At 45.6% G+C, this 24,909-nt stretch overlaps 1 protein-coding gene across 2 annotated transcripts in view; it reads left to right on the top strand.

Moving 5' to 3' along the window:
• SPOCK1 (SPARC (osteonectin), cwcv and kazal like domains proteoglycan 1) overlaps positions 1-24,909 on the top strand; it is a 562,859-nt gene that overhangs the window by 344,850 nt on the left and 193,100 nt on the right. For both annotated transcript variants that reach the window (XM_043465433.1, XM_043465434.1), the window contains one exon: positions 16,962-17,076. In XM_043465433.1, coding sequence (XP_043321368.1) covers positions 16,962-17,076 — 115 coding nt within the window. The remainder of the gene's footprint in view (positions 1-16,961; positions 17,077-24,909) is intronic.

Below are 24,909 nucleotides of genomic sequence, written 5' to 3' on the forward strand. Positions count from 1 at the left end.
CATACACTTTACATCATGTCAACTCTAATATATTCCATTGGCTTAGACTATTCTCCAGCCTCAGCCTCCCGAGTAGCTGGGACTACAGGTGCACTCCTGGCTTAGACTATTCAAAACAGAGGTGATCCCACTTTAAAAGGCATGTCTTTTCTTGCGTCATGTGCTTCTTGAGGTTGATACCCTTTGAGGTATCTTCCCAACTGAAAATCATCCATCCTCTAGGAATATTATATCTCCATCATAAAGGAAAATGTCCCATGGGGGTGTGGGTGGGCTCCTGGTAGCCATGCTTGCTTTCTGGGACTCGATTTACCATCTAAGGCAATAGCCAACTGGATCACAGTGGGCCCCTGGTTCTAGCTGACTCTAGGCTGAGATTTTGAACTTAGGACCGAGAGGCACGGGACTAGAACTGTGCCTGGGAATCTGGGTGTCACTGCAGCCTCTCTCCTGTGATGCCTGAGAAGCTGGTGGTTTGAACTGAGAACTGATAAAGATCCTGGATGTACCAGTCACAGATACCCTGAGGACCAGATCATCCCAGGGCTACCCTGTGGAGGGCAGGGTTTGCCTAGGAGTCTTCTCAACAGCCCAGCCTGTCCCCTGCCCAAGGGCCCTCCTTGTCACAATGTCCCCAGGACTCCTGCCCTTTGAAGGCACGGCTAGTGCCTCCTCCCCTGCTGACCTTCATGGGAGTGTCCTGCAGAAATCTTACGGCCCACGTTCCCATGATACGTACAGTGTTTTTCATCTCCAAAGAGTAGCTTCTGAGAGCTATGATGTTGAGAAGGGTCTGCTCACCCCATCACTCTGAGCCTTCACAGCAGGGATGGTTCAGCGTATTAACTTACCAGGTGTTCATTTCTACTAACAGGGAGCATCCAACACCCTGAGACTGTGGTTTCTAACCACCGACCCTGTGACATTCTCCAGAGACCATGAATCTCTACTACTTAAGGGTTCTCTGGATGGTAGCAACATAGCCTGGCTCAAAGATCACTTGCAGGAAGGATATTCAGGACTCACGGAGGCTGCAAGAAGCTGGGGTGGAAAACGCTGGCTTGGAAATGGGAAAGCACTAAGGCAGCGCCCGAGGGCTGGGCGGCAGGGAGCACAGGCTGGTGATGCCCACTGTCCGTTCTGCCCTGGGGCCTCCCTTCCCCTTGCTGAGTTACAGGAAGGTCACTGGGATTGAATGAACCAGGGTGGGGAGGAAGGATCAGTTGTCATCTGTCACTCCTGTCTGTTTAGTGATAAGAAGGCAATTTGAACCACTGTCCCACCTAGCCCATGCACAGTGGGGAGAGGTGATTCTGTGTACGGAAAACAGGCTGCTGCTAGGAAGAGGGGATTGAAAGACTCAGGTGAACATCCACTCTGGGCCCCTTTCATCATGAAAATGTCTACAAAGTTGGGAGGGCAGGTTTTAGGCCCCCTGAAGCCTGTCCATAGACCCCTGGTTAACAACCGTTCGCCTAAAGAAATATCTGTATTCATATCATTGTGGACGTGAGTGCCCAGGGAATAGGATTTCTGCAGACTGTGATGTGGAGAGGTTGTTAATTGCAGGCCATGCAAATAGCAGAAACCTGTGCAGAGAGGGAAACGACATAGAAGATGTCCTTATCTGCCTCCCTGGGATAGACCGATGGTGAAAGCCCCGTCTCAAGGAAAATACTGGAGGCCGGGGTATGAGGCTCCTCGGCCGCTCCCCTTCCATAGAGTCACCTCTGGGGTCTGACCACCCTAAGACTGATGTTCAGCATAGTCAAGACTTGAAGGAAAAAAAAAAAAAGGCAGCATAAAGTCTGTTAGGAGGGGAGAAGTCTCTAGGGCACAGGATTGCTAAATTAATTACACAGATGCAAAAATTCAAAGGAAGAAAAATTAGTCTGTTAAAGCTAAAAAAAAAAATTATGTTGTTTTGCTAAATACTGAAGTGCTTTTAGACTAAAGAAGATTAACCCTTCAGAAACATTTCATCCCAATTATCTTGGGAGTCTTTGCTAAGAGAAGGAAGGAAGTTGCATGGTGCTGTTGTTTATTTTGTGAAGAAATAACATGTTCTTCTGAAGCTATGGGGAGTGTAGACAGCAGTGTCTTTGGGACCAGGCAGGTGATTCTTTCAGGAGTGGAGAGAGGAAGGGACTGAAGTGAAAATGAGTGTAGAGGGGGCACAGAAAGAATCGATGCAATAGAGGAGGCAGCCATGTGGGAATGCAAGCCCAGGAGTGGCCAGCACGTCCAACAGAAAATAACTCAGGAATGTGTCTGGATTCCTGTACATTTCCCTCTAACTCATTACTGCTAACATTGTAGTCTGATTTTAAAAGCACTGTCTGGGCTGATCAAAGCACACCCATGGGACACTCCAACCCCACCTGTTCTCTGGATCCTCTGGAGCAGGGTGGCTCTGGATCCACTTCTGTCTGAATGCTTGCCCGGTCTCTTGTGGCTCTAGATGCTTAAGCATATTCTGTGGCCTTTCTTTCCAAGGTCCTCTGTTTTCTTAGTTGTAACACTAGCATGATGGTACCACCCATATCATGGAGTTGCTGTGGGGATTCTGTGCAAGCAGATATGGCAGATACCTGGTGGCACTCAGGGGCTTGTCAGTGCCATAGGCATGGGGCGAGGCTCTCTCTTGTTCAGCACCCAGAATGATACCCGGCACATAGTAGGACTCAGTGAAGGTCTGCACTTAATCAGTAGATGAATTATTAGATGTCAGACTCCTTTCAAGTAAACTGTGTCCTACTAATTTCTTTACTGAAGTCCTAGGGAATGAGTCACTAAGGAATGTGTTCCCATAAGGAGTAGTCTTCTAAGCAGTGGATATGGAAGCTCTTGGTGGGGAAGGGGTGGGTCGAGATGGGACTCCTGACCCAGGAAGTGCATGGAGGCAGATGCCAGTGGGGCACACAGAACCTGTCCAGCATGTTGCTTCATTTCTGCAGCAAGATTTGGGGGTTGTCCTGTCATAGCCCCTTCCCACTGCTCAGGGTGCAAAGGCACTTCTCCTGCTTCCCCATGAAGAAGGTATCCCCGAGCTCCCTGATTCTGTGGTTCTGGGAGCTTCTTCTATACCTGATGAAGCTTTGTCATACTCCATCTTATTAATGTCATTGCCTGACACAGTGGTGAATTCAGTCTGAAATACTGTCAGCTTGCAATTTTGAAATGAGTTAAAAATCACTGGGCTGCTTCATCAGCCTGAGTTAAAAATCCTGGGTTTGGGCTTGGCTTCCAATGAGGGTGACTTGTTAGGAGGGAGTGAGATGGCCCAGCGGGGCTGCCTTTGTGACAGCGGCTTTGAATTGGCATCAGGGCCCGTGGCCTTTGATTGGACAGGGCTCACAGAAGGGCAGACGACGTTTTTGTTTGTCAGAGGAAGGAACACACCAGGGAGATTTGTTGCCCATTTAAAAAATGATCGGGCATGAAGTGCATACTGTTTGGATTACAGAAAAACACATCTTCTCATTAGCTTTTTCAGGATCACAAAAGGCCCTATGGCTGATGCAGCCCCAGCCAGTGGGATCTGATGCCAACAAATCTCTGTGACACATTTGCATAGGGAAGCAGTGTTCAGGACAGAGGGAGTCTCTTTCATTTCATCCTTTGTCTTCTCTTTTCATTCTGTTCCGTATCTTTACAAAGTGCCAGGTATGCATTTTCAGCTTGAACTCACTGAGTGGAAGGGGAGAACCTTCCGGTCACCAGCCCGCATTGGCTGCCTGGGTGATGATGGATGCTGAGTGGAGCAAGCAGGTTTCTGACACGGGAAGTGGTGAGGGTGGAGTGGGGATCAGGGAAATGGGCTGGAGAGACACTGGTGGGGGCTGTTGCAGACAGCAAGACCAGGCTGGCAGTAGGGGTTGCTTCCCCTGACTACTTAATCCATTGGGACTACTTAGCAGCTCTCATTTGCCTCACTGTATGAAAATGAGCTGCTTAGCTTTTACTCCTAATGTCTCCTTCCTTCTTTCCTCCTGCCCTCCCTCCCTCCTTTCCTTCCTTCCTTTTCTTCCTTGTTATTCCTCTGTGAGAATGTCAGTTCCTTAAGAGCAAGGACTTTTTCTGTCTTGCCCATCTCTGAATGCCCAGTGCTTTAATGGTACTTGGCATGTGAAATGAGTTTCATAAATATTTGCAGAATTGATGGGCCAAAGTCTTTCCTGTGTTAAATACAAACGTGCTTGTCTAGAGGCAGATGCTCCAGGGACTCCTCCAGCTCTGAACCTCTGTGACCTAGAAATGAAAGATTTCTCCAAAGATACTCCTGGTGCAGACAGTTTATTCAGCATCAACTGAGCGTATCCCTTGGAGTCGACACATGTCAGGGGATTTGGGGTTCAGAAGTGATGAGCCACACTCGGTCCCTAGCCTCACAGAGCAAGACAAAGGAGTGATTATGTCCGTGGGCTGGTGGGCCATTCATTCACTGACTCAACAATTGTTGTTATCCCCGGGATATTTCAGACTGTGTGGAGGTGAGGGGCAAGCAGGAGTGAGGAAGAAAGATACTGTCTATAGTCTCCTGAGGTTTCTACTAGGTTCAGCAGACTTAGAGTCATATTCCAGTTCTGTCACTGATAAGTTGCCTGACCTTAGGCAAGTTCTGATATTTTTTCTCATCTATCAACTGGAGATAAAATTAGCCTCATAAAGTAACTGCAAGAAGGGAATGGGTCTTTGTATCAGACATTGCAGTCTGGACTCTAGAGGCATGAAAGCATAACAAGCTTTTAAAGGATACAAGTTGTCTGCTGTAACTGAGAGCAGAGTAAATATCGGAGGAAGAGGAGAAATTGGGCAGAGAATAGGAACTAAATTTTGGAAGAGAAGTTTGAGGCCAGATTGTGGAAGATGGTACATGAAGGTCTTTCTTTAATTTTTTTTTTTTTAATTTAAAATCCATAACTTTAACAAAGACAAGAACATCAGTTCTCCTCCTTTAGCGGGAAAAGAAAAACCAAAAAACTTTGCAGCCCTTATAGTATCTAAAGATGATTATCTCCCTACTCTGTCTTACCTGCTGGGTACCCAGTATTTATTGCTAAAGAATGAAAATGAAAGATTTTGCTCCTTGTGTTTATTCCACATTTGTCTTAGGAAACCTCATAGGTACTTGCCCATAATTTTTCATTGCATCTGTCTTCCATATGCAGTTTAGACCTGATTTATATTTTACTTTAGCACTATCAGCCTTAGCTTAGAATAATGGAAGGGAGGGAATTGGCCCTTGAGCAGCGCGTTGGTGAAGAGACAGGCAGGAAAGAGGGCTGGTTGTGAGCAGGGTTGGAATTGTGAATCGCTCAGCTTATTTGGATGCATGTGGAAAATTGTATTTTGAAATGATTGAACAGTGTGGGACACAAAAACCAGAGGAACATCAAGAATACACAAGATTTAAATGATCCGGCACTTACTAAAACCTACAGTGGGGGATGCAAGCATTCCTCTCTCAGCTTGCCGTGGTTTCTAATAGCTAAGAAGATGCCCCAAGAAACCTCAGCTCCAGTCAGCACTAACTTTGTCATGATTGCCTCAATGTTAACAGTTAAGGAGTGGAATTTAATAACCTTGGGAGCCATCCCAAGAAAGCAGAAATGAATCTGTCCTAATTGGAGAAAGAAAGGACTTGGGAATGAATAGTCTCCGATTACCCATTTAGAAATCCAGAGCCAAGAGTTTCTGAAAACAGTGGGAGGGATGAAAGTGATAACAGCTTTAATTTTGATGGTTGTACCTGGAGAGCCACAAATGCTTCATAGCTCATTTATAAACCTCACCCCATGCTTGGAACACTGAAGACTCAAAAAAAGTTTGGGTTCTGCAGGGTCAGTTCTCTAGAAAACCTCGGGATCTTTCCCTAGGGGGATAGTGATAGTCCTGGCACAGATGGCGTGGGGTGGGGGTCTCCTCCAGGGGGCACAGGATACTGTTTTGATTCACCTGTTTTAACTGGAGCTGCTTTCTGGTCTTTGCAAGAATGAACAATTTGCTATTGATTTTCCACCATACATATCAGTACCCTGGAGAGCTCTCTGCTTCCTTCTAGGACTCTTTAAACTCAGTAAATCCTTGAAACACTTCTCAAACTTTTCTACCAAAATGCCCCTAAGGGCAAGTAAGAGTAAATATCTACTTTCAGCCTCAGGAGGCACAATTCACTGTGAGCCCATACATTTTGGAAGCCTCTTTGATATGAGCTTATGTGAATTTTACATTCTGGTCCATGGTAGACCAGTGATTGTCTTAATAAAAAAAAAAGTTTTAAATTATCTAAAATTACCCACCATCTAGTAAAATAGATGTTGCAGGGGTAGTCACTGTGAATTTGCATCCTCCTTGGCCCACCACAGTCTGAGAAGCAAGGGCTAGATTAGATTGTGAAAAGCAGGAAGAGGAGACGGGGCTGTGATAGATACATATGGTGTGGGGACTGCCTATTTTTCACTGATTTTTAGGCTTGTCGGGAGTGTCCAGTGAATGAACACCATGTTGCTTAACTCAAGCTTGTCACAGAGCTTCTGCTCCTGAGAAGGCAACATGGCACAAGGCTCTGAGAGGTCATTTGAGCATCTCAATCTCCAATCTGGGGTAGGTTTTCTCCGCCGTCTTTACTGTTCTGATTTCAGTTAACACCTGCTCCTGGCTGGCTTCTGTAGGTCAGGGTGGAAAGCAATCTGATGGATGCCCACTAGCTGATGATCCAAATGCACCAGCTTTGCCCACCAAACCTGCCAGGCTGAGCCTTGCTGTCCATTTATCCCCAAGCCCTTGGCTGCTGGGATCAACACTGTTTGCTAGATTCTCTCTCCTTCATTATTCTCTTTCCATCACCACCCCCCACCTCCACCACTATCTTTTTATCAGTGGTGCTTGAATGTAGGCTCTTAGGATACCTTATCACTCAAACCCCTTGATTCTCCAGTAGAATTGTTCAAAGCCCAAAGACTTTCTCTCAAAAAAGAAAAAAAAAAAAGTATGACCATGAAGGTTGTGCTCTTAGTGAATGTAACTTAAGGGAAGGAAAGATTTTTATTCTTCATTTCCAGACCTTACAGTCTCTGACATGAGACAAAGCAGAGCGCAGCTCCACTGGAGATACAGGATGCCTCAGTTGTCACGCATTGGCCTCAGCAGTGGTGCAGATCTGGTTAATCAGCAGAGGGGTTCTGGGTCAATTGGACCTGAGCTTGATGTTCAAAAAGAAGTTTTCATCCTTCTTCCTGTAGAGATGAATCTCACATTTGAGCCTGGAAAGGCTAAATAGCATCACAGTACCAGGATCTTGAGTCTCTGAAATGCTTGGGGTCCCCGCCCTAGGTGTACATTCCCTTTATCTGAAGAGCTGGTAAGAGGATGATAACATGGACCACATGCCAAGCTCTGTGCTCAGCGCCTTTCACGCATTATCTCATCAGGTCCTCACAACACTCCAGTGAGGCAGGTCTGTCCATCTGCAACTGAACCCTAACAAGGTGAGTGACCCGTCAAGATACATTCATAGGAAGCAGCCAGCTATGCCTCTCCTCTCAAACTCATACCTCTGTGATCCAAACCCTTGGGCAACATTCTAGATGCAATAATTTTTTTTTAATTAGTAGAGTTTTTTAATTTCCTCATTCTACTATGGTCAGCTACTATGGCTGCAGAATAGCGTAGAATCATGCTCATTAGCACCAAAGGAGTTAGTTCTCTGAGAAAAGCTACGTGTTTTATAAGAGCTTTAATTGCATTGAAGTGAGGCCCAGGTACGAAAGCTAGACTTTATGAGCTGTAGAATTCTTAGAACTCTTTTAAGTATACCTTTTTTTTTTTTCCTGGAAATATTTGATTTTTATTGTGCTTTTTATATCCTCTTATTTTCCGAGGTTATGGAACTGGTCTCAAGTAATTCTGTCTCCTTTGTTCATAAATGTCTGATGAATAATTTCTGTCAATTACAGTGAAATAGAACCCAAGAGCTTTCGCTATTACAACATTTTAGTAAATTCTGGCCATTTTAATGGATGAGAAGGTTAAGACTTCTCTGCGCATGGTGTCCTGTCCCTCTATTGAGAGCCACGACTATTCCCAGGTCTATTGATCATGCTGCTTTGTCTTGTCCCATGTCACCACCAGGCATCCTGAACATCCCCAGTGACATGGACCATATACATGCTTCACAAAACCCACTCACAGAAGGAACCACAAGGCTCACTTGTTCCATGTTGTTTCTTATGTCAGAGACAGAAAGAGAGAAAGTTAAGTTCACTGGACATCAACATTGACTTGGAAAGAAACTTTGACTTTGGTATTCATTATAAAAATCATGTAAGTTTATTCACATATCCAAGTGTTTGGCTTTGATTTCTGTTGGTACCATGTTCTCTTCACAGAAGGCAGTCCTCTTGGGGGTCCTATGGGTGACATGATTCTCAGGGGAGGTAGACAGAGGGGTTCTGTAAGGCTCCTGCTTGGCACGGTAACCATTACTTTTATCCCCTCTTCTCATGAGTGGTGTGGTGGCTCCAAGTATCACCTTTGTTGTGAGACTCACCTAGATTGAAATCCAGACTTACCAGCTGTGTGACCACGGACAGGTTACTCAACATCGTCAATTTCCTCATGAGTTCATTCATATTAAACTGATCTCTGTATCAGTTACCTCAGTGGTGAATTAGAATAATAGTACATTATTCTGTAGGTTGGTTGATGTCACCGTCTCGGCTGTCAGCCCCCTGATGGGATGATGCTTTATGTAATAAAATGCTGTTTTCTTCCCTTTTCCCGCCTCAGTTCTTCTCCTCTCCTCTCCATTTTCTTCCTCTCCTCCATCCCTCTTTTGAAGGGAAATCAATTTCTTGGTGAAAATGCAGAGTGAGGGTCCTTGCCTTCAGCATTCCAGAGCAGCTAGGGGGTGGGGGAAGGCACTGAATAAAAGTTTTAAGAAAGGGACACTGACTGATAACATTTTGTGGCCTGTGATTTTATGACGCCTATTTTCACAGCTGCTCTAGTGGACACATCTTAATGCATTCATGTCAAATGATTAGGATGTGTAAACTAGCCATATTGGACTTATCAGTTTGCTTATAGTGTCTCATTTTGCACGTGAACGGCTGTAGAGAGCGGGCAGGAAGGAGGGGGCTGTTAAAGCTCTTCCCCGCCACTGCTGTTGCAGCCCCAAACAGTACATCCTTAACTCTTACATCTCAGAGGCAAGAGTGCTGTCATCTCCCAGGGATGGAAACTTGCTCTTGCCTCCAGCGATGGTCATGACTCATTGTCTCGCTGATGTAGAGATTCTCCAGGAAGCTGGAGACTGTGCCTTTTGTAGACTGCTGAATGACAGGCTGCAGTGGTGGTGGCCTGCAGGCACAGGCAGTCTGCACTGATTCACAGCTTATCTCAGGGACAGCCCCAGAAGACAAAGGACATTCAGGAGAAGCTGAGGGCCCTGGTGTGTGAGTGGTAGAGGCTGGGGCTGGTGCTTCTTTTCAAAGGAAGCAGGATAGGAAATGGAAAGCACGTCTCCTTTGGATGTAGATGTAGCCCTGATTTTGAGGCTTTGCCACTTATTAGCCATGTATTGTCAGAAAGCTACTTATCCATTTCAAATCCATTTTCTCATTTTTACCTTCCTCTTTCACTTAATATACCATAAACATCTACCTATGTTAATACATATAAACCTACTTTTTAGTATTCCTTTTTAGTAGCAGGACAATATTTCATAAATGGATGTCTTGTGATTAAGATAACTATTTCCCTGTAGATGGTGTTGTGAACTAAATGCTTATGTCAAAGCCATAATCCTCATTGTGGCTGTATTTGGAGAGGGGGTCTTTAAGGAAGTAATTAAGGTGAAATGAGGTCTTAAGGGTGGCACCCTGATACAATAGGACAGGGATCATTATCAAAGGAGGCATCAGGGAGCTTGCTTGCTCTGTGAGTCAACCTAGAGAAACCCATGTGAGGACACAGTGAAAAGGTGGTTGTCTGTAAGCCAGGAAGAAAGCCCTCACCAGAAACTGACTAGACTGGGGCTCTCATCTCAGCCTGTCAGCCTCCAGAACTATGAGAAAATAAATTTCTGTTTTTCTAAGCCACCCAATCTCTGGTATTTTGTAGCAATCTGAGCGGATGTATATAGATGAACATTCAAGTTGTTTACAGTTTCCCCTTATTGTAGACCATAAAGATATGTTTTTGCCTAACACTTTCATCTGCTAGGTCATTGGATATTTCTTTTTGCCCTTCTTTCCATTTATTATTAAAGTTTTCATACGTATCAAAAGTTGAGGGAATGATAAACACCTATCTTACCTATGTTTTATGGTTGTTAGCAATTAAAGACATGGTTGAAAAATTGCCCTGTTAAAAGGCTTTTCATAGTTTATACCATCTCCTGCAAACACACACAGACTACTGTAAGAGAGAGGATACTTTTAGTTATAATGTTTTCAAACCCTTGAAAGGGAAAGAAAAAATCTCTTCCCAGGAGAGTACTTCTGGTTGGAAGCACTTTTTTATTCTCTTCCTCTTTGTGCTTATCTGTCCTCTGTCCCTGCCCACTTCCATCCTCCAGTTTTTAGACACACACATCCAGCCTTCTGTATTACTCACCTGTCCTGTTTAGACACACGGCCAATAGCCCCTTTGTTCAGTCTCAAAGAGCATGGCCAAACCCTTGACATGAAAGCTGAGAACAGAGACAGAGTCTTTCCAATCTGCCATTCTTCCGTGATTCCAGCAAAATCCTATGGGTGGAATCTTCTGTTTTGTATTCAGTGAGGCTATGTCGTCAGCTAGTAAACAAGCCCCTCTGGAGAGGTGGGGGAAGCAAGATGTATGCATGGGTTACCATGGGGACAGACAAGCCATAATAAATGTTTGGGATTTTAGCTTGACAAGATTTTTGCAGTTTGGAGTAATTTCATTGTCAATCATCCATTAAGTCACTCCTAATGAATCACTGGGAGTGTCTTTGCTCTTCAGAATGAACCTCACATGAGCATGATTTGGGCAGAGAGCAACCTTAAAAGGAACAGGGAGACAGCAAACAGTCATTAATTTGTCAACTCTTTGCGAATTGAGTGGCCTTTTGTCAGAGGGAGTTTACACAAGTCACCGGAGAGGACCGTGGGTTCACATGGTGGTTTTAGATGAAATCTTGACTTCTTGGTTTTACCAGGTAGCCTGGTTGCCTTCCAAAATCCTGTGCAGCTTCATGGCCCCAGGGAAGGGGGTCATGGAGGTTCCTCAGAGGAGGAAAGGGGTCACTACAAGTTGACCACTGGGCCCTCTACTCTGACACTGCCTCTCATTTGCAGCGTGAGAGTGTGCAGTGTGTCTGTTCTTATCAAAGGACCACTTTCCATGTAAAATGTATATAGAAGGTTTTCTCTTCCTACCCCCTCTCCACCAGCTTCAGCACAGGAGGGGGTGCCATGTCTGTCATCACTATGAAACTTGGTGGCCATGGCCCCTCAAAGTCTTCATTGTGGTTTCAAGGCCCCCCCCATGATGACACTGCCGTCTCATCCCATGCCTGCTCTAGCCTGCTTCCAGCCTGGCGAAATGTTGCCATTCCCCAGACTTGCCACCATTTCTCTTACATCTGAAAAGGGAGTTTCTTTTTCCCTGGAGTGTTCTTCCTCATCCTACTACCTGGGTTAAACCCACTTTTCCATAGATAACAGTCAGTCCAGGAAGTCTCACCTAACCCACTGAAAGGCTGGATGCGGTACCTTCCTTATCTCCCTTAGTGTACAGAGCTTACTCTCATATTACCTGTCTCCTCTGTTGAGCTGTGAGCTTCCGGAGGGCAGGAATGACATCCTGTTCACTCTAGAAGTGCCAGCCTAAAATTTGCTCTGCAAATGTTAAAAGAGTGAATAAATTGTCACATCCCCAGGTAACTCTCAGGGACCCATTGTTCAGCCCACAGAATGGAACATCCTCTCATCCCAGCATCTTTGAGGTGGTACCCTGCTCTGCTCTTCCAGGTATTATAACCATTTGCCAGTGAGCTTATAGGATGTGCCTAAGGACAGCAAAAAGACTTGATTTAGAATTTTAAAATCAACATAGCTAATTAAAAATTAACTCATACTGAAAAATAAGTTCTGAAACAATTACAATAATTAAAATATCACTACCTTAATTGAGACCAAGCAGGTGAGCTTAAAAAATAAAATTAATTAAAAAAAAAACCTTACATGAAGCCTGTAATTAACTGGCTTTTGAATTTGATGTTTTTCAGCTTGACAAATTTGTTTCAATTAATTCATTCTTTTTTTCCTTTGAAAAATGTTTTGTAAAAATTATTCAAAAAATTAACTGGACATGTATCCTATGCCAGTTGACACTTGATCGGTTTTCGTGAATGGGCAGGAAAGATGCAATTAACCTTCTGTGGGTACCTGTTGGGCATACTCTTGCTTGAATCCACATGAGTCCTGCAGGTATTTGATAGAAATGGAGGGGGCAGGGCTTTGGCATCTTGTGGGGATTGCTGAGTCTTATCACCAGGCATGTGCTGGGGGAGAGAGAAACTTGGAGCACAGTCTGTAGAAACCATTAGCGCCTTGACAAGGAGGCTTCTGTCCCTGGTCAGGGTTATCACTCACTCTCAGCCCTCTGTCACTGCCTTCTCCCCTGCATGGTTTCCCTCCACCTTATTAAAGGGCCTCTCAAATACCACTTATTATTCTGGTCTCCTATTATTTCCTCTAGAAAGTGGAGCCGCACTGCCCTGCCCAGTGCAGGTGTGGGTGCCTGTCAGTCACCACAGCCTCAGGGGTGCTGGAAAGAGCATATCGGAAAGGCAGCATTTACATGGAAGTGGCACACTCCATCACCATCTTTACCCCCTTTCAATCCCAAGTCTGCTGTTTTTCAAAAACAAGATGCGTCCTGGTGATTAAATAAATGCCGACAGCTTGATTTGTTACTGTTCTGTTGTTCTGTGAAGTTCATTTACTCTAAATAATTCCCATACATGTTTGAAGTATTCACAACCTGGTAATTAATTTTTAGCGGTCTTGATTTCTATATGCAAATTGTTAAGTAAGTATGTGTATAGAGTTAAATAGCTGATGATTTTTATTTATTAGTATTTCTGGTTGGAGTTTTTTTTTAAATTTTCTTCTTCTTTTTTTTTTTTTCTTAAGAAATGTTAGCTTCAAGAATTGGAGGAGCAGGAATTTCCCTGACAGTCCACAGGTTAAGACTCCATGCTTCCAAAGCAGGGGGTGCAGCTTCAGTCCCTGGTCTGGGAACTAGGGATTGTGTGCACTATGCTGCACTATGTGGCCAAAAGAAATAAAGAGCTATCATAAAAAAATTACAAAAAAGAAAACAAAATAATTAGAGTAGGGTGATCTATCAGTTCAGTTCAGTCACTCAGTCATGCCCGACTCTTCGCGACCCGATGAACCGCAGCACGCCAGGCCTCCCTGTCCATCACCAACTCCCGGAGTCCACCCAAACTCATTTCCATTGAGTCGGTGATGCCATCCAACCATCTCATCCTTTGTCGTCCCCCTCTCCTCCTGCCCTCAATCTTAGTATTAGCTTAATGGTAGAGTAACAGATGGCAAGGTTGCAGAAAGAAAATTGACAGCCACTGACCACGTGACTCCTTTGAGGGTTGCTGCCTTCAGAGGGGGTAGGCAGAGGGCACAATTGCCCATGGTGGGCATCCTCCTATTCTTGGGGGGATATCGAGGCCATGTGACCTAACCTTGACAGCACCAGCCCCCCTGGATACCCCTTGCTTTTATTCCTGAAGACTCAGCCTGCCCTGGAGGCCTCTCAAGAACAGGTGCATCTGGGCTCAATAGTTGGTGTGAGATAGGGCCCCACATCAGCCTTTTTTTATCATACAGTTTTTATATTTATTATTTTATATGCTGGGTCTTCATTGCCGTGAGGGCTTTTCTCTAGTTGCGGAGAGCAGGGGCTCCTCTTCCGTTGTTGTGTGGGCTTCTCACTGCGGTGCCTTCTCTTGTTGCAGAGCAGGGGCTGTAGGCATGCAGGCTCAGTAGTTGTGGTGCACAGGCTTATTTGCTCCCTGGGATATGGGGTCTTCCTGGATCAGGGATCGAACCTGTGTCTCCTGCATTGGCAAGCAGATTCTTTACCACTGAGCCACCAGGGAAGCCCCACATCAACCTTTTTTAGGAGACGCTGGGTGCTTTTCATGCCGCTGGCGTATCGTGTTGAGGAGTTTGGGTTCTGGAGTCAGCCGACCAGGTGTTGTATACTGAACGTCCTTCTCATCTGCTTTGTACAATGGACACAGGAGCAGCAGACACCGCCGTGGGTGTTTGTGTGAGAATTAAGTACAGTAATCCAATTAGAGGGCTTAGTTAACTGCCTGCATGTCAAAAGCACTGGGTACGTGTGAGCTATCGTTCTGGTTATTATGAAGGCTTATTATTCATTCTGGGAATGAAATCCAGACACACAAAATAACAGACACCTAGGAGGCACTTAACATGTTCCCAAGTTTGTTGGCAGCACTTATAAAGATGGACTTATTTCATCCTAATGACAACCTACAGCAATAGTAGGGACCGCTGTTACCCCATTTCACAGAAGAGGAAACTGAGGTATAGGAGGCTAGGAAGGAGTGGAGGCAGCGTTCACTTGGATAACTGTGTCTAGAGGCTGTCCTCCTTCCTGCTCCGCTCAGCAGACTCACTTTCCTTGAGATCTCACTATTCACTGTGGTCATCTGGACCCCAGTGTGGATGGCACATGTCTGTGAAATTGGCTGCAAAAGCTAAAAGAAGCTTAAGTTGGGCGATAAGGCTTGTGACATAGTCCTGCATAGTTTGACATCCATTGCCCTTGGCCAGCTTGGTGTTCTCCATCTCTGAGATCCACTCCAGTGGCAATCCTACAGGGTCTACGACGCTTGGCATCTGTCAGGGAAATACTTCACTTGGTTCCTGTGGCCGGGGCTCCCACATTTCTTCAGGGGTCTGATCCGCATATTTCTTCAGGCCCCTAAGTGTCTGTCTACATCCTGCGGTGACTGGGAGTGTGAGAAGGGCAGTGAAGGACTGGCATGGTCGTTCTCAGCCGTCATCCAGATGTCAGGCACTGTTAGCTCTGTGCTGTGTGTGTCTTGGAGAATGAGTCACAGCTGGCTAGACTGGAGCCCTAGGTGGGGGGTTGGAGGGCAGAGTACAAGGAGAAGGCTGCTGTCCTGAAATGCACCAGCCTCCTGGCTCCTCATGAAGACATCCCAGGAAGCCAGAGAATTCCCCCTGGAGCCAGGAGGTTCCTGCTGCAAGTTTCTGGAAGGCCCAGCCTGGGAAGGCTCTCAGGCCAGACATAGCCCCCTGCCATTCACTTCCCAGAGGGGATGCCTTTAGCTTAAGAGCTCAGAGTGAGCGCCCTGTCCCTGAAGCATCTCTCTCTCCTGCAGTCCATTTCCTGCTGCTAAATGCCAGGCAACCAGGCACACCCACCAGGGAGTAGGCTCCGCCAGGTGACTCCCCTGGAAACAAGGCCTGAGTCTTTTTGCTCACCTAACTGGCCTGGAAATGCACCCTGGTTTCTGTTTGCAGAAGCTGAAGCTGCTGCAGTGGAGGGAGCCTCCCTGAGCAATTCAAGCCCCAGGAAGAAATACCTTCAGATGTAGTGTGTTCAGGTCTCTTTTGATGTTCCCTGGGGCCTTCGGAAGAAAACGATTGAGATTCTAGGCCTGGGTGGCCTGACAGGAATCCTTACTTCCTCTAAGGGCAGAGTGTTCATGACCGCTGAGGGGCCCCAGGGTTGAGAGGGCATGGTATTAATATTTCTTAGAGTCGTTTTGCTTTCCCTACTCAGGATGCAGATTTGTTTAAAGGAACGTGTGTTGGGGGAGGACATGGGAGCGTGACTTCGCCTGGCTGTGGAGGGCAGGCATGACAGACTGACCGCCTGATAGGCATTTTGGCCCCTGAGCTGGGAGATGGCACTATTGCTTTTGTTTTGCAGAGAGCTCCCTGTGGCCTCTTTGCTCTGAGGAGCATGTGCATCTCAACCTGTGGGGTGCTGCCTAGCCAGGGGCCGGCTACTCTGCCTGTTCTAGAAAGTGTTGCCGTATATGATGTGCTGGCTCTGAAGACCCTTCTCCAGTGACTCGGCTGAGTCAATACCACCCTTGTTATTCCCACCCCCAAAGCCCACACTTTCTAGTCAGATGGAATATCTGAGGGTTCCCCGGACATGCCTCCCCACCCTGGAGTATGCCTGACTGCTCTGCCTAGCTTGCCTTTTCTCATTTTGCTTTTTACCATCCTGCCCATCCCTCAAGATCCAACTCACATATTAATGCTTCATTAATCCTTGCCCCAGAAATTGATCTCTCATTCTTTCAAGCTCTGTTATCATTTTATATGCCTGTCATGGCCCTTTTTTAATTCTCCCCTGCACAATAAATATTTATGTGTCAGCTTTTTCCCCCACCCAATTATATCACAAGTTTGTATGGCTCATAACTGTCTTGTAAATCCCAAGATTCTTCACAATAGGCTGATGGATGCTCACAGTGCATGTTGATGGAACTGAAGCCAAAACTCTCCATCCTCTGGGACATTGTATATTATAGGAAATAAGTAACATTGGGTGCAAAGTCATATAAAGCAGTGACAGACATACACAAAGAGTGCTATGTAGCTTTTGGTCCTTGGAACACACAGGGTTCTAAAGTAATTCCTGGCCAAGATGAAGATACTGAAACTCCCAAAGCACAAAAGAATCACTATCGTGATGTTGAAGAAAAACACGTGGCATAGACACAGAATTCCCCCTGGTGTGGGTTTTTATTCTAATTCCCTCCAGCCTATGTAAACAGTGCAGAGTGCAAACACATGGTCTGTTTGTTTCCCACTTGTTTGTTTGAGTATAAGTATAAATTAAATTTACCTGGAGGTTCTAACTCTTCTCTTCTTGCTTTTTTGCCTCAGCCCTGGACCCGTCCAAAGATCCCTGCCTGAAGGTGAAATGCAGCCCTCACAAGGTGTGTGTGACCCAGGACTACCAGACCGCCCTGTGTGTCAGCCGCAAACACCTGCTCCCCAGGTAAGCCAAGGGCTCCAAAGTGTTCTCCAGCCACCAGATCTGGGGTACCTGACCTCTGGCTGGGGGACAAGGGGGAGGCGGGAGACAGGTGTTTGCTGTGTCTTATGTGGTACATAGTACATGCAGTCTTGCTGTGGTATGCATCTCAGTTCTCAAACACATTTGCAGAGAAAGTTAACCTTTTAATTTCCTTTGAATCAACTTTATCTGACTCTGAGCCCTCATCCAAGCAGATGAACAGAAAACCCCTTCCTGGTCGTTGTGGGGGGCTGTTCTTCCTCCTTGGATGACCTCAGAATCCAGGAAGTTTCTCTTTAGTCTTCTGGTTGCCATATACATCCACCCACCCCATGATAATCCTTGAAGGTCCCTTGAAGTCAGAATTGGGGGTTTATCTGCTTCAGCACTCCATGGGATGTGGGAATCTTTGCCAGGCTGAGAGTCCTGGTTTGGGGTCCTGCTCCTCAAGACAGTCACACCAGTATTCCCCCTGAGAACGTGTCTTCCTGTTTCCTCAGGGCGAAGCACATGATGCTCCCTTCCCCAGCTCAGGGGGAAGTCTCTCCCTTCATCTTCAGGATTGTTAAAGTCTCTGTCCTGTAGCCCCGCCCATTCTGAGCATCTCCTGAGCTTCGTGGTGGTTGTTCCGTCGCCCAGTCATGTCTGACTCTTTGCGACACCATGGATTGCAGCACACCAGGCCTCCCTCTCCCTCACCATCTCCCAGAGTTTACCCAAGTTCATGTTCATTGCATCGGTGATGCCGTCCAGCCATCTCATCCTCTGACACTCTCTTCTCCTTCTGTGCTCAATCTTTCCCAGCACCAGGGACTTTTCCAATGAATTGTCTGTTTGCATCAGATGACCAAAATACTGGAGCTTAGGCTTTTACAAATGAGCCTTTGAATTCAGGCTACTTCTGCCTTCAGTCCTTCAGAAATACTTGAAGTAAGAAAACACACAGACACACACATGCACACACCCAACAGGCTTTCTTCAAGAAGGGGGTTGGATGGGATGGGGGTGGGAGAAAGGTGATTTCAGTGCCAGTCCCTCCCTTGTCCCTGTGCTGACTCTATAGTGGAGAGGTGCAGCAAGAGGCATTGGAGTTACACAGGCTTAGATGTTATCACTTGGATTTGGCTACTTTCTCAGCCAGTTACCTGCACTGCACCATAAACTTAGGCAAAGAAGAGTAGCCTTTCTGATAAATCTGCCTTGTTATAACCTTTGCCCTTTGGTTAGTTCCAATTTGACCCTAGGACCGTGCAGAATGAGTCCTATCCCATCTCTTTAGTTCTTGAAGCCTGAGCAATGCTTGCCCCTGTGGCTGCTCCTTTGGGGACATGCTTTTGAACATGTGTGGGGAGCTCCCATGCTCTGGCAGGCAGTCCAGCAGTGAAGGAGCACTTGGGGGTGGCCTGATAGCACAGAGCAGAGCCCTCAACCCCTCTGGCCCTGCAAACCCAGCATCTGTAGCCTCGGCCCTGGGCTCTGTGATCACCTAACAATAGTCAAGTTTTGTCTCCAGAAGACTGGGACTCAAGGTATTATAATATGCTTTGCTCTTCCCCTGTGTTCTCACTAGAATTAAAGCCAGATCTCACCCCTGAACCCTGTCTAGCAAATGCCAGGCATTGTGCTCAGAACCTGTATCCTTGAATTCTTCCAACGATTTTGTCAAGTTGGTGCTTATTTTTGTCTTCGTTCTAAAAATGAGAGAACTGAGGCAGAGAGAGGAGTTGGTCATTTGCTTGTATAGTTAGTAAGTGGCAGCTGTGTCGGGAACTGTCGAGCTCCAAAGTTTATGTTTTTCGTCAGTACGATGCATTGGCCACATCATTTGATCTGTTTTGTCTATCCACTCATTCCTTGTCATTTAACAAAAGGTTTTAGGTACCTACTATGTGCCAGGCCTGTGTTAGGCCTTGAGGCTGCAGAGGTAAATAAGAGACCCTATTTCTACTCTCAAGGAAAATCTAGATCACTGCAGAGTGGGATGTGAAAAAGTATTTTTTTGCTGTTGTTCTTCAAAAGTCCTTCTAAGGCATATGTACCCTGAGAAAGCTCTCCTAGATTCTCCTGCCACACAAGACCTCTTCATTCTCTGAAGGACAAACAATGTGGTCTCTTTTGCTGCAAATACCAACTACTCCTTGTAATAGTGTTGTGTTGTTCAACCATCTGGTTTTATGTGTGTGTGTGTGTAACATGGACAGTCCATTCCCTGTTTCCTCCTGGAATATAGCCCTGTCTGTAAGTCCCAGACAAGAGACTTTTTGTTATAAGCTCAAATCTGCTTGAGACAGAGGCAGCAACCTCACTGGTATTCAGGCATATCTAGGTGCAAATGGTGCTTTTCTGGGCATGCCACGTTTCTGTTTGGAAACACCACCACTTTTTTGCTTGTGTTGAAAGTGTTCTCCTCATCTCTGGCATCTCTTGGTGGCTACAGAGTTACAGTGGCTAAGATCATAGATTTGGGAATAAGACCATTCTAGGCTTCATTCCTGGGCTGGTTACTTTCTAGCTGTGTGACCTGGGCAAGTTACTTGACCTTTCTGAATCTGGGCTTTCTCCACTCTAACTTGGGTTTAAAGAAAGTATTTACCCCCTTCCTCTTTGCCGTTTGCTGGGATACATCCTTTAGTAATTCTTGCAGAGAGGGTCTATGGGTGGTAAGTTTTACTAATCCTTGTATAAAACGTTTTGTGTGTATTTTTTTGTGAGCGGTCAGAAAGACAGCGGTACATAGTTTAGTGTCACGTAATGACAACTAGTCTTACGGTGACTACAGCAGTTGTGGTAATAGATATTACTATTGTCTGATTCATTCTGGAAGGCCAGCCAGAAAACCCCTCATTTGCATGCTCCTGAGAATAAGTAGCTCACTCCAGGCGCCCTGCCCACTGTCTTGTTCTGGCCTTTGGATTTCCTGCCCACGGAAGCCTGCTGCCCACTTTGTGATTCATGGCAGGTGAGGAGTTGGACAAAAACTGCATTTCTGATGATAGGTATCATTCATTGACTGGAAAAGCAGCTCAAAGAGGAGGCTCTGACTGAGGGGCATGCCACATCCTCCTCAGGATTGGGGAGGTGGCCGTGTCCAGGGGGTGCTCTGTGGTGGTGGTCTCTGCAATTGTGCCTGCCTCCCCTCCCCTCTGGAGGCTGAATTACTCAGCCCTTATCAGCCCCGTGCACACCTCTTCTTGGGTCTTGGACATCTTCCTGGATGAAACATCTGTCCTTCCACATTATACTTCAGGGATCCCCTCTGACCAGGGAGGCCGTGTTGACAACTCTTATTTATTTGTCAATCAGGGAAGTCATCTTTCTCTCTGTGAAACATCTGTAGGCAATCCCATCAGGCAGTCTGGCCTCTGCAGCAGCTCAAGGGGTAAATCCCGCCTGCCAGACAGTCAGGACCACGCACACATGGAGAGGCGGCTGGTCGGCCTGGGGCTGCTTGTGAGGCTGCGGACTTGGGTTGTCTTTGCAAGCAAGTTGAGATGGGAGGACTGTAAGCGCATCCACAAGAGAAATTCATTAGCTTTCTTTGCCCTTGGAGACTGAGTGGAGAAGCGGTTTGGCACACACATTTGTGACCACCTGGTGTCAGGGTGGCTGGACAAGCAATTTCAGTGCAAACACTCCCCCAGTATTAGAATGGTATTGGGCTTGTGGTTGGTTTCATTGAGAGACTTCAGCTAAACTCAGATTCTCTTTGGAAATTCTGCATTTTATCTCTTCCTGCTGTTGAGCTGTATTGAGTAGGGTGGGGAGAGGGTTAATTCTTGGTAGCATGTTCATCTTTTAGGTGCTCTAAGAGGGCCATTGATGCACTTAAGAGCAGTGTGAAGGAAACCTGGGGTCACGAAAGCTTCTCTTAGGTGACTTTTTCTTAACATTCTAATTTATTTTTGATATTACAGTAATTGAGGCTCATTACAGAAAACACTGAAAAATATAGACAAATAAAAAGAAACAGGAAACAAGCCATGGTCATAGAATCTAAAAATAGTAATTAAAATATTCCAGCACATTGCTTTCCATTCTTTCCTCTACTTTTGTCCATTGATTTGTTTTTGTCAAAACTTGCTTATCGAGTGGTGTATCCTGTTTATCCTGTATATAACAATTTACATTGGGTTCTCTTCAATTGATATTTACAGATAAGTATTTTATGATACCACAGCACTTTACAGATATAAATCTTAGTGATTATATAATGTACAATACTAAAAATAACTTGAAATGGATCACAGACCTAAATATAAGAGTTGAGATGATAAAGCTTTTAGAAGGAAGCAAGAGTAGTAACCTTGGGATTGATAAAGATTCCTTAAACAGAGCACAAAGAAACCATGAACTATAAATGCCAGAAAAAAAAAAGAAAATCACCAAATTGGATTTCATCAAAAGTAAAAACTTTGATCTTCAAAAGACACTGTTAGACTAATAAAAGGACAAGCCACACTGGGAGAAAATATTTGCAAAACATATGTCCAACAAAAGATTTGTTTCTAGAATATGTAATGAAAGCATATGTCCATGTAAAGGCTGACTCACAAATGTTCATAGCAGCTTTACTTGTAATAGCTAAAAGCTGGAAACAGCCCAAACATTCATCAACAGGTGAACAGATAACAAGTTGTGGTATATTCATTCCGATGGAGTAATACTCAACAATGAAAAAAAAAAAGAATAAGCTATTGATACATGCTACAGCATGGATGAATCTCATAATAATCTTGCTGAGTGACAGAGGACAAAAAATATGAATTGTATGATTTTTGTTTATATGGCATTGTGGTGGATATAAGCTAACCATTGGTGACAGCAGATCATGGTTTGTGTTGGGGAGTAGGTCATTGGGGTGCCTGAGCATTCTTTAATGTTTGACAATGCAAAATGGACCTCGGAGAAACAGTTAAGTCAAATTCTGGTCTTAGGTGCCAAAGATCCTATTGGCAAATCAGTTTAGGGAAGAAGAGTTTTTAGTACAGCTGTGTGTTACTCTTTCTAACTTAAGTTTTAAAAATATTCTCTCAGCTCTTCTTAAAGAGAATACCCTCTTAGGGTATGATTGATGAAAAAATGGACAGAAAGTCATACTACCTGCAGAGGGATCTGCTCTCAGGAATTCACTGCCAGTGGGATGGCTCATTCTGATTTATTGTTCTGGGTGGGCGAGAGATGGGGAGGGCTTCTCCCTACAGAGCGCTGAACATTGATTTTGCCTCTCTGTTGCCATTGATTTTCATTTGGAGAATGGAAAATTGAAGCATTTGTTTTAAGTCTTCCAGACAAGCTGCATTCTCAAATTCTGCACGTGCATCGTGAGTGACAGGGAAGGATGTCAGGGTGGGACTCTCGATGTCTGAGTGTACCCTTGGAAGCCTTCTGGGAGCAGTGGGGACTAATCTGTTTTTAAATACAGAGCCGACAGCTGGTCTTCCCAGTGGACCAGGCCCCTCTAACGTAATGGCCCTTTATCTCTACTTCCTAATTAACTGGAATAACAACGAATTCTCGGCACCAGTGAAGAATTCAGATCCAGTCGAGGCTGGCAGTGCAGTGGACCAATCTGAGAGCTCTCTGTCTTTTATGTGAACTTGAAAAACAGAATCAAAGTATCTGAGGTCAGAGAGAAGTACATCACAGGATGTGCCTCAAATACCAAACTCTCAGAGGATATTTGAAAGGATGACGGTTATTTCATCTCAGTTTTGTTTTACAACAAAGCACTGCCTCCTGCTACAGGGCCTTTGAACGGGTTGATTATACACACACGTGTCTGTCTCAGTTTGGGAGACACACAGCCACGTGGAAGGCAGGTGATTCCTTGGTACCTGAATGGCATTCTGGTGCTTCACAATTCCAGGCATTGTTTCCAGTTACCAAAGTGTAATCATGCCCACATTCCTTACTATAATTTTGTATGTATGCCACTCATGCCCTTTCTCCAAGGGGCCTACGAATTGCCTTGTGTTCTATGCTAGCCTTGAGGGATCTTTGTTTGCCATGTTGTCTAGGTAGGGTGCTAATGAGGGCTTGATGCTGTTTTTAGGCTATTTGTGGAATACGTGCAGTGGAGTTTTGAGTGTGGGCCCACTTCTGAATCAGTCACCTTTCTAAACAGAAAACCAACCACTGTGGTCTGTTGTTTTGCAAATGCCTTGCCGTGGGTGCTGAAGAAAACATAGAGAGAGTGGTTGGTCCCAGAGCTGCCGCTTGCTGGCCACCTACTGTTAACCGACCAGGGTTCTTGGCCTTCCCAATCAGAAATTGACTAGAGGCCAGACAAGAAACTCAGGCAAAGCTTTACTGGGGCCTCTACTGTAGCAGGAGGGAGCAAAAATAAAAAAGTTTCCCTTGCTTGTTCCTTATATGAGGTGAAGGTAGGGGTATGTCCAGGGGATATGTCCAGGGCTCAGGCCAGAGGGGTGGCTTAGGTGGTTTGCCCACCCCTTGGGTAGTGTTGTGTGCAGGGTGCATGGGCAGTAAGTACCCTGCTTTCACTGCCGACACCCTATTTTTGCTCCAGGCACTTCAAAAGTGGCAGTTGGGTTTTTTGGTATCTTGGTATCTTTTGCGTCCAGAATTTGCCCCAACTGCACATGCCCAGGGTTATTTTTAGTCCCTACAGTTTCTTTGTATTTCATTGCTGGAGGAGAGATGTGTCCGGGTGCAAGCACTGCAGCAAGGGTCCCAGGTCCCAGCCTGTCTCACTCCTGTGTTCAGCTCACTGAGCAAAAACGCCCTTATGGATTTCCCAAAGGACTCTGTAGGTCTGTATTATGATCCCCATTTTACAGATGGGATTGTTGAGTTTCCGTCAATAACTCCCTTGGTTGCATAGGGCCATAATGGGCAGATTTGGAACCAGGATGGAGGGACACAGCCCCCTCTGCTGTGGAGCCATGGGTATGAGCTCTAGCTGGCTAGTTCACTTTTACCTGCAGTGCTGTGGCCCAGGAGTTGATCTGTCCCTAATCCTAGATCCCCTCCACACACACGCCTGGGAACTTCGCTCCTGAGTCTTTCCCCTTATAGAGGAGTTGGTGGGGTGCTCGGCTATTAACCCCATTTCCTTCTTTCTATGCCAAAAGCAGTAATTCTGGATTCGTTTTTCCTCTCTGTGGTTTTACCAAAAGCAATCATTCAAACTACATGTCACTTAAATACAGAGATAATTAATGACTTTAAGCCAAAGCTGTTTTTTCAAAGGAAAGAAGTACCATATGCCTCCACCCCTGAGGACCCAGATGCTTCTGAGGGCTTCACTAAGCAAGACTGAACAACTCATGCAAGCCAGTTAGCTTCTCCCCCACTTTGTTTTCCTCTCTGAAGCAGAAGGTATTGATTAGATGCGCTTGAGGACCAAAGCAGCAGAGAGTTAAAAACAATTCATAATGGAGATGAGAATCATCAAGTGGAATCTCTAGTCCCTTGGAGCCGGGAGAGGAGTGAGAGGCAGACCTTTACATTGGAAGGCAGATTCACTAGGCAAGTTTCATAAATACATTAAAAATACATAAAAATCACATCCGCCAGGAAAATGTCCTAGACCCATATCTTGCCCTGCCTTGGCTTCCTTTCATTTCTTTTTTTTTTTTTTAAACCATACTGCCGGTGCCAAAGCAGAGTTATGTCTGAAGACAGGGTGGATGAGGGCAGGGTTACTTAGTGAGGCCTCTCAGTCAGTCTCATGGTCTTCTGCCTGACTGGGCAGTTTCTGGGTGTAGCTCTCAGGGACTGGATCCTCTGCCCTGCGAGAATCCCCTCTAGCACCCTCTGCCAGCCTGCCATCCCCACATCCTGGCTGCACTG

This window comes from Cervus canadensis, chromosome 4, assembly GCF_019320065.1.
Source record: "Cervus canadensis isolate Bull #8, Minnesota chromosome 4, ASM1932006v1, whole genome shotgun sequence".
Classification (NCBI taxonomy): Eukaryota; Metazoa; Chordata; class Mammalia; order Artiodactyla; family Cervidae; genus Cervus; species Cervus canadensis.